The 16,483-nt window shown below is 46.5% G+C and overlaps 2 protein-coding genes across 4 annotated transcripts in view; one reads left to right on the forward strand and one right to left on the reverse strand.

Annotated features, from left to right (window-relative positions):
- LOC131947107 (glutamate-rich protein 6) overlaps nt 1-1,609 on the forward strand; it is a 29,217-nt gene extending 27,608 nt beyond the window's left edge. For all 3 annotated transcript variants that reach the window (XM_059308200.1, XM_059308202.1, XM_059308201.1), the window contains one exon: nt 614-1,609. In XM_059308200.1, the coding sequence (XP_059164183.1) occupies nt 614-824 (211 nt within the window). In that variant the 3' untranslated portion in view covers nt 825-1,609. The remainder of the gene's footprint in view (nt 1-613) is intronic.
- A 1,175-nt stretch (nt 1,610-2,784) lies between these two features.
- On the reverse strand, nt 2,785-16,331 carry LOC131947110 (protoporphyrinogen oxidase). The gene is made up of 11 exons (XM_059308207.1): nt 16,213-16,331; nt 11,476-11,610; nt 10,936-11,044; nt 10,283-10,422; nt 9,160-9,307; nt 7,421-7,611; nt 6,670-6,730; nt 4,061-4,179; nt 3,710-3,826; nt 3,455-3,607; nt 2,785-3,181 (listed from the first exon to the last, which is right to left on the reverse strand). Exons 1-11 carry the CDS (start codon nt 16,297-16,299, stop codon nt 3,008-3,010), a joined length of 1,434 nt encoding a protein of 477 aa, XP_059164190.1. The 5' UTR covers nt 16,300-16,331; the 3' UTR covers nt 2,785-3,007.
- Nucleotides 16,332-16,483: the final 152 nt, after the last annotated feature.

Consider the following 16,483-nt stretch of genomic DNA (forward strand, 5'->3'; position numbering starts at 1 on the left):
CTTTGACCCACACCTGTGACCCACATCTCTGACACACCTGTGACCCACATCTTTGACACACCTGTGACCCACATCTCTGACACACCTGTGACCCACATCTCTGACACACCTGTGACCCACATCTCTGACACACCTGTGACCCACATCTCTGATACACCTGTGACCCACATCTCTTACGCACCTGTGACACATCTCTGACACATCTGTGACCCACATCTCTGACACACCTGTGACCCACATCTCTGACCCACATCTCTGACACACATGTGACCCACATCCCTGACACACCTGTGACCCACATCTTTGACCCACGTTACCGCATCAGATTTGTTATTTGTAATTTATGTCTTGAACTCTAGCACTTGTTTGATGTTTTACCTGGCCAGTTTTTAATGTTTTACCTGGCCAGTTTTTAATGTTTTACCTGCCAGTTTGTGTTTGATGTTTTACCTGCCAGTTTGTGTTTGATGTTTTACCTGGCCAGTTTTTAATGTTTTACCTGGCCAGTTTTTAATGTTTTACCTGGCCAGTTTTTAATGTTTTACCTGCCAGTTTGTACACCAAGATCCAATTAAGTCCAACAATGTACTGAGCCAAGTTTGTATCTCCCCAGTGGTATTCTCAGCAAGGTCAGCAACTTGCTCAAGTTCCCAAAGTCCCCCAAAGTGGACGCCATCCTCCCCCCCATCTCCGTGGCCTCCCAGCAGCAGAAGGTGGACAAGAAAAGACAACTCTACAACGCCAACCTTTCCAACCCAAGAAACAAACTCATCAAACAGAACAAGTTACCTCCCTTAGACCAGCCCACTGTTTCTGTCAATTAATGTTTTGCCACAACTCAGTGCACACTTTAGTGCACACTTCAGTGCACAGCTCCTGCTTTAAATCCTCCAACAAATCAGTATTGGTTGTTTCTTTGGTTTGAATCTTTTTTTGTATCTTTGTTAACATCGACTATTTTTATCTAGCCTGTTAAAATATCATTTTGATTGGATGATGTAAATTACCAATGAAGTTTGAGGGCCAGACTATTCCTAGGGCTAGAAATGTAGAAAAAAATCGCTTTTTTACCACAATTTGTGATTTTGTATTAGATCACAAATAATGTAAAGCTATTTAGTGGAATATATTTTTCTAAAACAAATGACCAATAATTCTACTAGCAACAGAACATGTAAATATCAGTGCTATTTGTATATGATGAATCTGTATTTGTGTACTTTTTAACCCCAAATACTTGTTTGAATGTTAACTTTTGTCTGTGATAAATATTTCAGGTTAATTGGGTTAATTAAAGTGTCTGTAAATTTTCTTGAACCATTTATGTCCCTGTTTGAATCAAAGAATAATCAAAGCAAACATTTATAAATATTTTTTTTATTGTATCAAATCTGGCATGTAGGTAAACAGAAGTTGTAACAATAGCAACAAGTGATCCAGTCATGGAACAAAAAGTTGTATAAATAGCAAGAACTAAAAAACAAAATCTGTTTAAACTAATGAAACAATTAAGAATAAATTAGCCATGCAGATAGGCTGACCTAGAATAGCAGTCGAGAAATGAACCAACAAAAACTATCACAAAACTTTTGCAACATTAATTAGTAATGGTCAGTGACCCTGAAGGTTCTGCCAATCAATGGTCAGCTGAGGCAGGACGAAATACAGGAGAAGAGAGATGGGGTAGTGACCATACCAAGTTTAGGAAACATCCCCCAACCCCCCCCCCCCCCCCCCAGTCTGGTCACTTGTTGCTGCTAAGTGGATGAGTTGACCCCAGAGTTCTCTGACCCCCCCCCCCCCCCTCTGGTCACTTGGTGCTGCTAAGTGGATGAGTTGACCCCAGAGTTCTCTGACCCCCCCCCCCCCCCCTCTGGTCACTTGGTGCTGCTAAGTGGATGAGTTGACCCCAGAGTTCTCTTCTCCTCACTCAGCTTCCATCACTAAAGTCTGCTGGTTGGGTCAGGAGGTCAGAGGTCATGCTCAGTCAAATATTCAAATGTTTAAAAAAATGAAGTAATTTTTCAAATTATAACAAAAAATTTGCAAAATTTATTGCAACTTTAACCAGATTATTGCAATATTATATTTATTGCAACTATAATTAGATTATTGCAAGTTTGTAAACACAGTGTCATGAGTGTTATATCTCCCATAATTTCTCCTTGCATTGGTCCATAGAATGGTCCATAGAATGGTCCATAGAACGGTCTATAGAATGGTCCATAGAACGGTCTATAGAACGGTCCATAGAATGGTCCATAGAACGGTCCATAGAACGGTCTATAGAACGGTCCATAGAACGGTCCATAGAATGGTCTATAGAACGGTCCATAGAACGGTCCATAGAATGGTCCATGGAACGGTCCATAGAACGGTCCATAGAATGGTCTATAGAACGGTCCATAGAACGGTCCATAGAATGGTCCATAGAACGGTCCATAGAACGGTCCATAGAATGGTCCATAGAATGGTCCATAGAACGGTCCATAGAACGGTCCATAGAACGGTCCATAGAATGGTCCATAGAACGGTCCATAGAACGGTCTATAGAACGGTCCATAGAACGGTCCATAGAATGGTCTCTTGTGATTATAAAGTCACTCCAACAGAGAGCTCACAACAAAAGCATGCTCTATAAATAGGTTCAGCTTATCTCATCCACCACAATAGTGACACATCAATATCTCAGACAGTCACACAGTAAGTTTTAAACTCTACTCATGCACCCAATTGGTTAGGATAAATATTTAAACATTTAAAACTCTACTCATGCATCCAATTGGTTTAGAATAAATATTTAAACATTTAAAACTCTACTCATGCATCCAATTTGTTTAGGATAAATAAACTTTTAAAGAATGATCTGTGTAAATACTCAAAAGCTAATAGAATATATTCCCTACTGCAGGCACCAAATGTTTTATTCATCAAATCTCAGTCAGCAGTCTAAAGGTATACAAGAAATTTGTTAAAACTAATTGGTAATGAATTAATTAAAGAGTGATCAAGATGTGCGTAGAGATTCCACCATTTTCCTGGCATTGTTGATGCAGTCATTGATGGCTGGGCCCCTGTAGGACGACCCAACCAGCTTCAAAGGGAGGTTACTCTTAGAAATTTTCTCCTCAACACCAGACAACCACTGAACATGACCTACTTTATACTGGGGGATGCACTCCTGAAAATAATGGACCAGAATTTTTTTTTTCTGTAGCCAGAAGCATAAAATCTATATTTAAATAGAATCTAACTTAAAACCAAAATATTAACAATATTTTTTTTATATCCCACTCACTTTGTCCAAACAAAATGTCACAAACTTTACCCACAGCTAATTCAAATATTAAACTTTTGGTCCATTAAGTTAGCAGCTAAAAACAGAATATCTTTCTCATTTTATGACTCTAAAACCTCAGTCCCACACCACCTCCAGCCCCAAAGATTACATTACCTTCTGTAAGGACACGTGTGATCTGATTGGATGGCTCTTGATGCCCAGCTGTTTGGCCGCGGCTTGAGACGCTGTCCACACCAAATCTGGGCCAGACGGCAGCGACCCGTCGGGTCTTAGCAGCTGGTCGTACCATGACCCGCCCATCATAACCTGCATGGTAGAAACCTTTTCTTAAGATCATGTTATTAGTTGAACTGGGATGGTGACTTGCTCTACATAACTAAGTGACCTCTGCAATAATTGAAGTCTTACAGTAATGCGAGTACTCTCTGGGCAGCCCTTCCTGTTGTGTTCAGGAAATGTGCAGGAGTCATAGACGACGCCTAAAATTGGGCCACTTTCTGATGATGGCAGGAGGTGGCCAAATCCCTGAGGATCAAATTGTCGTGGGCATTAGTGGAGTACATTTTTTTTTAAATATTTTTTGTTGGGGAAAAAACATTTTCATTGAATCATTTATATTTTAACTCTTTGTACAAAATTATAAAAAAATTTATATGTATGTGCAATTAACTTTTAATTGAATTCTAGAAAACAAACATTTTGTAGCCTGTATCAAGGGAAATAACTCAAAGTATTTGATGTAAGAGTGGCTGGCCCTACCTTCACTGGCAGAACACTGTCCTTGTATTCCAAGTTGACCACAACAACATTGACAGAAGGAAGGGCAGATAAGTCTTGCTTCAAGTCTGCCAGGGATGTTGGCAGTATGTTGGCCAGATCTGGAAGACAAAAATTGGGGGGTAGGGGGGAATTAAAACTTTATAGTTGGCTATAAGTACTCCCTCTTTGATTTTAGTGGGGTACCAACATTGAAAGATTTACCTCCCCTACAGCACTTGCTGTATACCCACCTTTGCTGTATAGGCCCTACCCACCTGTATTGGCCCTACCCACCTTTGCTGTATAGGCCCTACCCACCTGTATTGGCCCTACCCACCTTTGCTGTATAGGCCCTACCCACCTGTATTGGCCCTACCCACCTTTGCTGTATAGGCCCTACCCACCTGTATTGGCCCTACCCACCTTTGCTGTATAGGCCCTACCCACCTGTATTGGCCCTACCCACCTTTGCTGTATAGGCCCTACCCACCTGTATTGGCCCTACCCACCTTTGCTGTATAGGCCCTACCCACCTGTATTGGCCCTACCCACCTTTGCTGTATAGGCCCTACCCACCTGTATTGGCCCTACCCACCTTTGCTGTATAGGCCCTACCCACCTGTATTGGCCCTACCCACCTTTGCTGTATAGGCCCTACCCACCTGTATTGGCCCTACCCACCTTTGCTGTATAGGCCCTACCCACCTGTATTGGCCCTACCCACCTTTGCTGTATAGGCCCTACCCACCTGTATTGGCCTAACCACCTTTGCTGTATAGGCCCCACCCACCTGTATTGGCCCTACCCACCTTTGCTGTATAGGCCCTACCCACCTGTATTGGCCCTACCCACCTTTGCTGTATAGGCCCTACCCACCTGTATTGGCCCTACCCACCTTTGCTGTATAGGCCCTACCCACCTGTATTGGCCCTACCCACCTTTGCTGTATAGGCCCTACCCACCTGTATTGGCCCTACCCACCTTTGCTGTATAGGCCCTACCCACCTGTATTGGCCCTACCCACCTTTGCTGTATAGGCCCTACCCACCTGTATTGGCCCTACCCACCTTTGCTGTATAGGCCCTACCCACCTGTATTGGCCCTACCCACCTTTGCTGTATAGGCCCTACCCACCTGTATTGGCCCTACCCACCTTTGCTGTAGATGGCCCTACCCACCTGTATTGGCCCTACCCACCTTTGCTGTATAGGCCCTACCCACCTGTATTGGCCCTACCCACCTTTGCTGTAGATGGCCCTACCCACCTTTGCTGTAGATGGCCCTACCCACCTGTATTGGCCCTACCCACCTGTATTGGCCCTACCCACCTTTGCTGTAGATGGCCCTACCCACCTGTATTGGCCCTACCCACCTTTGCTGTAGATGGCCCTACCCACCTTTGCTGTAGATGGCCCTACCCACCTGTATTGGCCCTACCCACCTTTGCTGTATAGGCCCTACCCACCTGTATAGGCCCTACCCACCTGTATTGGCCCTACCCACCTTTGCTGTAGATGGCCCTACCCACCTGTATTGGCCCTACCCACCTTTGCTGTATAGGCCCTACCCACCTGTATTGGCCCTACCCACCTTTGCTGTATAGGCCCTACCCACCTGTATTGGCCCTACCCACCTTTGCTGTATAGGCCCTACCCACCTGTATTGGCCCTACCCACCTTTGCTGTATAGGCCCTACCCACCTGTATTGGCCCTACCCACCTTTGCTGTAGATGGCCCTACCCACCTGTATTGGCCCTACCCACCTTTGCTGTATAGGCCCTACCCACCTGTATTGGCCCTACCCACCTTTGCTGTAGATGGCCCTACCCACCTTTGCTGTAGATGGCCCTACCCACCTGTATTGGCCCTACCCACCTGTATTGGCCCTACCCACCTTTGCTGTAGATGGCCCTACCCACCTGTATTGGCCCTACCCACCTTTGCTGTAGATGGCCCTACCCACCTTTGCTGTAGATGGCCCTACCCACCTGTATTGGCCCTACCCACCTTTGCTGTAGATGGCCCTACCCACCTGTATTGGCCCTACCCACCTTTGCTGTATAGGCCCTACCCACCTGTATTGGCCCTACCCACCTTTGCTGTATAGGCCCTACCCACCTGTATTGGCCCTACCCACCTTTGCTGTAGATGGCCCTACCCACCTGTATTGGCCCTACCCACCTTTGCTGTAGATGGCCCTACCCACCTGTATTGGCCCTACCCACCTTTGCTGTATTGGCCCTACCCACCTGTATTGGCCCTACCCACCTTTGCTGTATAGGCCCTACCCACCTGTATTGGCCCTACCCACCTTTGCTGTAGATGGCCCTACCCACCTTTGCTGTAGATGGCCCTACCCACCTGTATTGGCCTAACCACCTTTGCTGTATAGGCCCTACCCACCTGTATTGGCCCTACCCACCTTTGCTGTATTGGCCCTACCCACCTTTGCTGTAGATGGCCCTACCCACCTTTGCTGTAGATGGCCCTACCCACCTTTGCTGTAGATGGCCCTACCCACCTGTATTGGCCCTACCCACCTTTGCTGTAGATGGCCCTACCCACCTTTGCTGTAGATGGCCCTACCCACCTGTATTGGCCCTACCCACCTTTGCTGTAGATGGCAGAGACAACAAGACCAGCCTCCAGAGTTTCTGATTCTGTTCTCACCTGCAACACAGGTGGATTCTAGACAACAATCATACAATCACAGAATGTAAACAACACTCAATCATGCAATCATATGATGTAAACAGCACTCAATTATACAATCACAGAATGTAAACAGCACTCAATCATACAATCACAGAATGTAAACAGCACTCAATCATACAATCAGAGAATGTAAACAACACAATCATATGATGTAAACAACCCTCAATCATACAATCACAGAATGTAAACATCACTCAATCATAGGATGTAAACAACACTCAATCATACAATCACAGAATGTAAACAGCACTCAATCATACAATCAGAGAATGTAAACAACACAATCATATGATGTAAACAACCCTCAATCATACAATCACAGAATGTAAACAGCACTCAATCATAGGATGTAAACAACACTCAATCATACAATCACAGAATGTAAACAGCACTCAATTACACAATGTAAATAACACTCAATCATAGTATGTAGACAACACTCAATCATACAATCATAAGATTAAGACACACAAGACCTTTCTTAGGACTCACCAATTAGCACTATATCACCCACCACTTAACACCACCACCCCCCCTACCACCAGTCACCCCCCCCCCCTACTTACCACCAGTCACCCCCCCCCCCCACTTACCACCAGTCACCCCCCCCACTTACCACCAGTCACCCCCCCCCCCCCTACTTACCACCATTTTCCCACTCTGGTTCAGGCTGACCCCCAGACACTTGGTGTTCCTCCTGACCTCCCCCCCTCTTGTGTTTTGGATGGCCTGGGCCATGGCGTCAGTCAGCTGTTGCAGGCCGTGCTGTAGTGACCACGAGGCCCACTTCTCTTCTACTGCCCGCTTTGTCATCCCAGAGACCTCAACTTTAGCTCCTGGAAGACATTTGTGGTGGGACAAAAGTTACTCAAACATGTTCTACAACAAACAAGTTCCACAACATAGGTTCCTCAAACATGTTCTACAACAAACAAGTTCCACAACAAAGAGTTCTCAAACAAGTATTACAGCAAAGTTTCATGACAAAATCCACAACAAAGTCAATAACAAAATAATGCATGTATAAATATAAATGACCCTTTGATTGGCCAATAATTCCATAATTGACCAACACAACTGACCCACATAACAGACCCACACAACTGACCCACACAATTGACCCACACAACTGACCGCAACAACAGACCCCCCACAACTGACCCCCACAACTGACCCACACAACAGACCCACACAACTGACCCACACAACTGACCCACACAACTGACCCACACAACAGACCCACACAACAGACCCCCACAACAAACCCACACAACAGACCCCCACAACAGACCCACACAACAGACCCACACAACAGACCCACACAACTGACCCACACAACTGACCCACACAACTGACCCACACAACAGACCCACACAACTGACCCACACAACTGACCCACACAACAGACCCACACAACAGACCCCCACAACAGACCCACACAACAGACCCACACAACAGACCCACACAACTGACCCACACAACTGACCCACACAACTGACCCACACAACAGACCCACACAACTGACCCACACAACAGACCCCCACAACTGACCCCCACAACTGACCCCCACACTGTCCCACACAACTGATCCACACAACCACACAACTGACTCACACAACAGACCCCCACAACAGACCCCCACAACTGACCCCCACACTGTCCCACACAACTGATCCACACAACCACACAACTGACTCACACAACAGACCCCCACAACAGACCCACACAACTGACCCCCACAACAGACCCCCACAACAGACCCCCACAACAGACCCACACAACTGACCCCCACAACAGACCCCCACAACAGACCCACACAACTGACCCCCACAACTGACCCACACAACTGACCCACACAACTGACCCACACAACTGACCCCCACAACAGACCCACACAACTGACCCCCACAACAGACCCACACAACTGACCCACACAACTGACCCCCACAACAGACCCACACAACAGACCCACACAACTGACCCCCACAACTGACCCACACAACTGACCCCCACAACTGACCCACACAACTGACCCACACAACAGACCCCCACAACTGACCCCCACAACAGACCCACACAACTGACCCCCACAACAGACCCCCACAACTGACCCACACAACAGACCCACACAACTGACCCCCACAACAGACCCACACAACAGACCCACACAACAGACCCACACAACAGACCCACACAACTGACCCACACAACTGACCCACACAACTGACCCACACAACTGACCCACACAACTGACCCCCACAACAGACCCACACAACTGACCCACACAACTGACCCACACAACTGACCCACACAACTGACCCCCACAACAGACCCACACAACTGACCCACACAACTGACCCCCACAACTGACCCACACAACTGACCCTTGGACCCAAAGACGGCCCCCGCCAGCAGTGAGCCATGTAGCTGTTCCATCTGGTGCAGGGGAGGGAAGCAGGCCTGTACACTCAAGGTCCTACAGTCTCCAGCAAATATCCCGCGACACATGGCGTCAATGGCGATGTCAGCCAGCTACAGACACAGAAGTTACAGGTTAGACAGGTACAAAAGTTACAGGTTAGACAGGTACAAAAGTTACAGGTTAGACAGGTACAAACGTTACAGGTTAGATAGGCACAAAAGTTACAGGTTAGACAGGTATAAAAGTTACAGGTTAGACAGGTACAAAACTTACAAGTTAGACAGGTACAAAAGTTACAGGTTAGACAGGTACAAAACTTACAAGTTAGACAGGTACAAAAGTTACAGGTTAGACCTAAATAAGTTAGAATCCCACATTCATCGCATCAATTTTCAAAGTCTAGTTTGTCAAACACATGAGGGTGGAGGTTACAAGGTTAAAGGTTCAAGGTTTTTCAAACTTTCTAATGACCTCTGGACCAATGAGGGTGGAGGTTACAGGGTCAAAGGTTCAAGGGTTCAAACTTTCTAATGACCTCTGGCCAATCAGGGTGGAGGTTACAGGGTCAAAGGTTAAAGGGTTCAAACTTTCTAATGACCTCTGGACCAATGAGGGTGGAGGTTACAGGGTCAAAGGTTCAAACTTTCTAATGACCTCTGGACCAATCAGGGTGGAGGTTACAAGGTCAAAGGTTCAAGGGTTCAAACTTTCTAATGACCTCTGGACCAATGAGGGTGGAGGTTACAGGGTTAAAGGTTCAAACTTTCTAATGACCTCTGGACCAATCAGGGTGGAGGTTACAAGGTCAAAGGTTCAAGGGTTCAAACTTTCTAATGACCTCTGGACCAATGAGGGTGGAGGTTACAGGGTCAAAGGTTCAAGGGTTCAAACTTTCTAATGACCTCTGGACCAATGAGGGTGGAGGTTACAGGGTTAAAGGTTCAAGGGTTCAAACTTTCTAATGACCTCTGGACAATGAGGGTGGAGGTTACAGGGTTAAAGGTTCAAACTTTCTAATGACCTCTGGGCCAATGAGGGTGGAGGTTACAGGGTCAAAGGTTCAAGGGTTCAAACTTTCTAATGACCTCAGGGCCCAGCCGCCTCCTGACAAAACTGTGAACTGTCTCGTCCTCGTCCTGGCTCCTCCAGCGAAATGGCTCCAACATCAGAGAACCAATCAGAGGCTTGGAAAATGGAGGGATCTTTTTGAATAAACTAACAACACCTGGGGAAAAGTTTAAAATTGTTGGTCAGTTTTATAAGATCATCTGACAACAAAATGACATCACGTCATCAGCTCTTGTATTTTTTTTCTGGATCGTTTAATTTTTCTTTGGGTATCACCAAAATAAATCCTTCATACAATTGTTTATTGACATACAAATATCTGTCACAACTTACTATTGACGTACAAATATCTGCCACAACTTACTATTGACATACAAATATCTGTCACAACTTACTATTGACACATATCTGTCACAACTTACTATTGACGTACAAATATCTGTCACAACTTACTATTGACGTACAAATATCTGTCACAACTTACTATTGACGTACAAATATCTGTCACAACTTACTATTGACGTACAAATATCTGTCACAACTTACTATTGACGTACAAATATCTGTCACAACTTACTATTGACGTACAAATATCTGTCACAACTTACTATTGACGTACAAATATCTGTCACAACTTACTATTGACGTACAAATATCTGTGACAACTTACTACTGGGCAGGGCACAAAGCTGACCATTGACGTACAAATATCTGTTCCTGGCCGCTGGGTCAGATCTGAAGATTGGTAAAATATATCTGGACAGTCCCAGCTCCTCCGCCTGAAAGTTTCAGCAACATCACATCATTAGAAGACATCACATCATTACAATCCATCACATCATTACAAGACATCATATCATTACAAGACATAACATCATTACAAAACATCGCATCATTAGAAGACATCACATCATTACAAGACATCACATCATTACAAGACATCACATCATTACAAGACATCACATCATTACAATATATCACATCATTACAATATATCACATCATTACAAGACATCACATTACAAACTTCGCATCATTACAAGACATCACATCATTACAAGACATAACATCATTACAAAACATCGCATCATTAGAAGACATCACATCATTACAAGACATCACATCTTTGTGTGACAACATAATACAAATGACAATAAATATTTGACATTAAACACTAAACAATGCACAGAAAACAAACATGATGTAAATACCAGCTGTAGGGTGTTCCTGCCCTGCTCCCCCACAGGTCTCAGGCTGCGGGGTCCGTGCTCAAAGATTCCCCCATCTGGGTGGACTGTGGTGCTGACCCACCCACCCAGCCGTCCTGAGGCTTCCAGCAACACAACCTGTACAGGGGGAAACTTTTGTTAAGGTCTGGTGCTGACCCACCCACCCAGCCGTCCTGACCCACCCACCCAGCCGTCCTGAGGCTTCCAGCAACACAACCTGTACAGGGGGAAACTTTTGTTAAGGTCTGGTGTTGGCACCCTCCCCACCAACCTGCTCACACCCAACCACTCACCAACCTGCTCACACCTAACCAACCACCCACCAACCTGCTCACACCTAACCAACCACCCACCAACCTGCTCACACCCAACCACTCACCAACCTGCTCACACCTAACCAACCACCCACCAACCTGCTCACACCTAACCAACCACTCACCAACCTGCTCACACCTAACCAACCACCCACCAACCTGCTCACACTCAACCACCCACCCACCAACCTGCTCACACCCAACCACCCACCCACCAACCTGCTCACACCCAACCACCCACCCACCAACCTGCTCACACCCAACCACCCACCCACCAACCTGCTCACACCCAACCACCCACCCACCAACCTGCTCACACCCAACCACCCACCCACCAACCTGCTCACACCCAACCACCCACCCACCAACCTGCTCACACCCAACCACCCACCAACCTGCTCACACCCAACCACCCACCAACCTGCTCACACCCAACCATTCACCAACCTGCTCACACCCAACCACTCACCAACCTGCTCACACCTAACCAACCACCCACCAACCTGCTCACACCTAACCAACCACCCACCAACCTGCTCACACCCAACCATTCACCAACCTGCTCACACCCAACCACTCACCAACCTGCTCACACCTAACCAACCACTCACCAACCTGCTCACACCCAACCAACCACCCACCAACCTGCTCACACCCAACCACCCACCCACCAACCTGCTCACACCCAACCACCCACCCACCAACCTGCTCACACCCAACCACCCACCCACCAACCTGCTCACACCCAACCACCCACCCACCAACCTGCTCACACCCAACCACCCACCCACCAACCTGCTCACACCCAACCACCCACCCACCAACCTGCTCACACCCAACCACCCACCCACCAACCTGCTCACACCCAACCACCCACCCACCAACCTGCTCACACCCAACCACCCACCAACCTGCTCACACCCACCCACCCACCAACCTGCTCACACCCAACCACCCACCAACCTGCTCACTCCCAACCAACCACCCACCCACCAACCTGCTCACACCCAACCACCCACCCACCAACCTGCTCACACCCAACCACCCACCCACCAACCTGCTCACACCCAACCACCCACCAACCTGCTCACTCCCAACCAACCACCCACTCACCAACCTGCTCACACCCAACCACCCACCAACCTGCTCACACCCAACCACCCACCAACCTGCTCACACCCAACCACCCACCCACCAACCTGCTCACACCCAACCACCCACCCACCAACCTGCTCACACCCAACCACCCACCCACCAACCTGCTCACACCCAACCACCCACCCACCAACCTGCTCACACCCAACCACCCACCCACCAACCTGCTCACACCCAACCACCCACCCACCAACCTGCTCACACCCAACCACCCACCCACCAACCTGCTCACACCCAACCACCCACCCACCAACCTGCTCACACCCAACCACCCACCAACCTGCTCACACCCAACCACCCACCAACCTGCTCACACCCAACCACCCACCAACCTGCTCACTCCCAACCAACCACCCACTCACCAACCTGCTCACACCCAACCACCCACCAACCTGCTCACACCCAACCACCCACCAACCTGCTCACTCCCAACCACCCACCAACCTGCTCACACCCAACCACCCACCAACCTGCTCACACCCAACCACCCACCCACCAACCTGCTCACACCCAACCACCCACCCACCAACCTGCTCACACCCAACCACCCACCCACCAACCTGCTCACACCCAACCACCCACCAACCTGCTCACACCCAACCACCCACCCACCAACCTGCTCACACCCAACCACCCACCCACCAACCTGCTCATACCCAACCACCCACCCACCCACCAACCTGCTCACACCCAACCACCCACCCACCAACCTGCTCACACCCAACCACCCACCAACCTGCTCACACCCAACCACCCACCAACCTGCTCACACCCAACCACTCACCCAACCACCCACCAACCTGCTCACACCCACCCACCCACCAACCTGCTCACACCCAACCACCCACCCACCAACCTGCTCACACCCAACCACCCACCAACCTGCTCACTCCCAACCAACCACCCACCCACCAACCTGCTCACACCTAACCACCCACCAACCTGCTCACACCCAACCACCCACCCACCAACCTGCTCACACCCAACCACCCACCCACCAACCTGCTCACACCCAACCACCCACCCAACCACCCACCAACCTGCTCACACCCAACCACCCACCAACCTGCTCACACCCAACCACCCACCCACCAACCTGCTCACACCCAACCACCCAACCACCAACCTGCTCACACCCAACCACTCACCCAACCACCCACCAACCTGCTCACACCCAACCACCCACCAACCTGCTCACACCCAACCACCCACCCAACCACCCACCAACCTGCTCACTCCCAACCAACCACCCACTCACCAACCCGCTAACACCCAACCACTCAAACCCAACCACCAACCCACTTCCTCACGCATTATTTTATTTAAGTCATCTAAAATCACAATACACAAACCAAATTCTACAACAACATTAAATCATAACAATATAAAAGAATGTTTTATTTTAAAAACCCAACACTTACAAAAAAACACCTACAATAAAAGCAAGAGTACTCAAACCAACAAGAGCCTACAATTTTTATTTCTGTCAGCAAATTTCACCACAAGAATTTCAAAAACAGATCAGCAGACTCTGAACCAAACATCCCCTCCCCAAGGTAACACACAAAAGATTAAGCTGTCAAAAATCTTTTGTGTCGACCAACTTATGGGTTTCCCATCTCACAAAATGTCAAGAGAATTTCAGGACTTGAGAGAGGAACAAAAGCAAAATACAAAACTATTTCAATTTATTCATAAGTTCAAAATTCTTTAACCACTTTGGATCATATTCATACAAACAGTATAGATCTAAACCTGAGCCATGACTTCATTTTAAACTCAAGTCAACCAAGCCAGCTGTTACGATTCAAGAAAAATAATATGTCTATCTCACAGGAAATACAAAATACAGACTTAACTATCTCACAGGAACCAACAAAATACAGACTTAACTACCTCACAGGAAACAACAAAATACAGACTTAACTACCTCACAGGAAACTACAAAATACAGACTTAACTATCTCACAGGAAACTACAAAATACAGACTTAACTACCTCACAAGAAACTACAAAATACAGACTTAACTATCTCACAGGAAATACAAAATACAGACTTAACTATCTCACAGGAAATACAAAATACAGACTTAACTACCTCACAAGAAACTACAAAATACTGACTTAACTACCTCACAAGAAACTACAAAATACAGACTTAACTACCTCACAAGAAACTACAAAATACAGACTTAACTACCTCACAGGAAATACAAAATACAGACTTAACTACCTCACAGGAAACAACAAAATACAGACTTAACTACCTCACAGGAAACACAAAATACAGACTTAACTATCTCACAGGAAATACAAAATACAGACTTAACTACCTCACAGGAAACAACAAAATACAGACTTAACTACCTCACAGGAAATACAAAATACAGACTTAACTACCTCACAGGAAACAACAAAATACAGACTTAACTACCTCACAGGAAACTACAAAATACAGACTTAACTATCTCACAGGAAACTACAAAATACAGACTTAACTACCTCACAAGAAACTACAAAATACAGACTTAACTATCTCACAGGAAATACAAAATACAGACTTAACTATCTCACAGGAAATACAAAATACAGACTTAACTACCTCACAAGAAACTACAAAATACTGACTTAACTACCTCACAAGAAACTACAAAATACAGACTTAACTACCTCACAAGAAACTACAAAATACAGACTTAACTACCTCACAGGAAATACAAAATACAGACTTAACTACCTCACAGGAAACAACAAAATACAGACTTAACTACCTCACAGGAAACAACAAAATACAGACTTAACTATCTCACAGGAAACACAAAATACAGACTTAACTATCTCACAGGAAACACAAAATACAGACCTAACTATCTCACAGGAAACTACAAAATACAGACTTAACTACCTCACAGGAAATAAAAAAGGCAGTCTTAACTACCTCACGGGAAAAACAAAATAAAGTATTTATCCAACACCCTAAAACTATCTTTACTAAAGTTTGTTAATTTAACCCCACGCCGTAAATCAGTCTATACTTAATGTTGATGTTGAATGTACACCACACCCTAAAAATATCTACATTAAAGCTTGATTAGAAATAATTACTTGATCAGATTATGTACCACTGAAACAATGGACTTCATATGTTGTAGGGAGTAGCCTAGTACCACTGAAACAATGGACTATATGTCATACGGTGCAGCCTAGTACCACTGAAACAATGGACTATACGTCATACGGTGCAGCCTACCTTGGCAAATTGAGGTAAATATCTCTGGATGTACAGTGTGGATGCGAGCCCACTGACTCCTCCTCCAATGACCACAGCTGTTGCCATCCCACCACCCTACAGCGCCATTCAGTGCATCAATAATCTGGCAGACAAATCAAAACATTTTAACCAACGGTTAATCCCAGGATGTTTACTTAAGTACTGGCCACACAACACAGTGAAAGAAATCAATCGAGTTAATCTCTCTTGATTTATTTGAGTTTCATCTGATCCTATGGCAACTTATGAC

The sequence above is a fragment of the Physella acuta genome, unplaced genomic scaffold, assembly GCF_028476545.2.
Source record: "Physella acuta isolate Inbredline_101_S28 unplaced genomic scaffold, ASM2847654v3 ptg000582l, whole genome shotgun sequence".
Classification (NCBI taxonomy): Eukaryota; Metazoa; Mollusca; class Gastropoda; family Physidae; genus Physella; species Physella acuta.

What these genes read in the sequence shown, in the direction of transcription:
- LOC131947110 (XM_059308207.1), bottom strand. Translation starts at nt 16,299, where the DNA reads ATGGCAACAGCTGTGGTCATTGGAGGAGGAGTCAGTGGGCTCGCATCC. An exon ending in ATTTACCTCAATTTGCCAAG is followed by an intron (nt 11,611 to 16,212) that starts GTAGGCTGCACC and finishes CCCCCTGTACAG; the next exon opens with GTTGTGTTGCTGGAAGCCTC. An exon ending in GCTTTGTGCCCTGCCCAGTA is followed by an intron (nt 10,423 to 10,935) that starts GTAAGTTGTCAC and finishes ACTTTTCCCCAG; the next exon opens with GTGTTGTTAGTTTATTCAAA.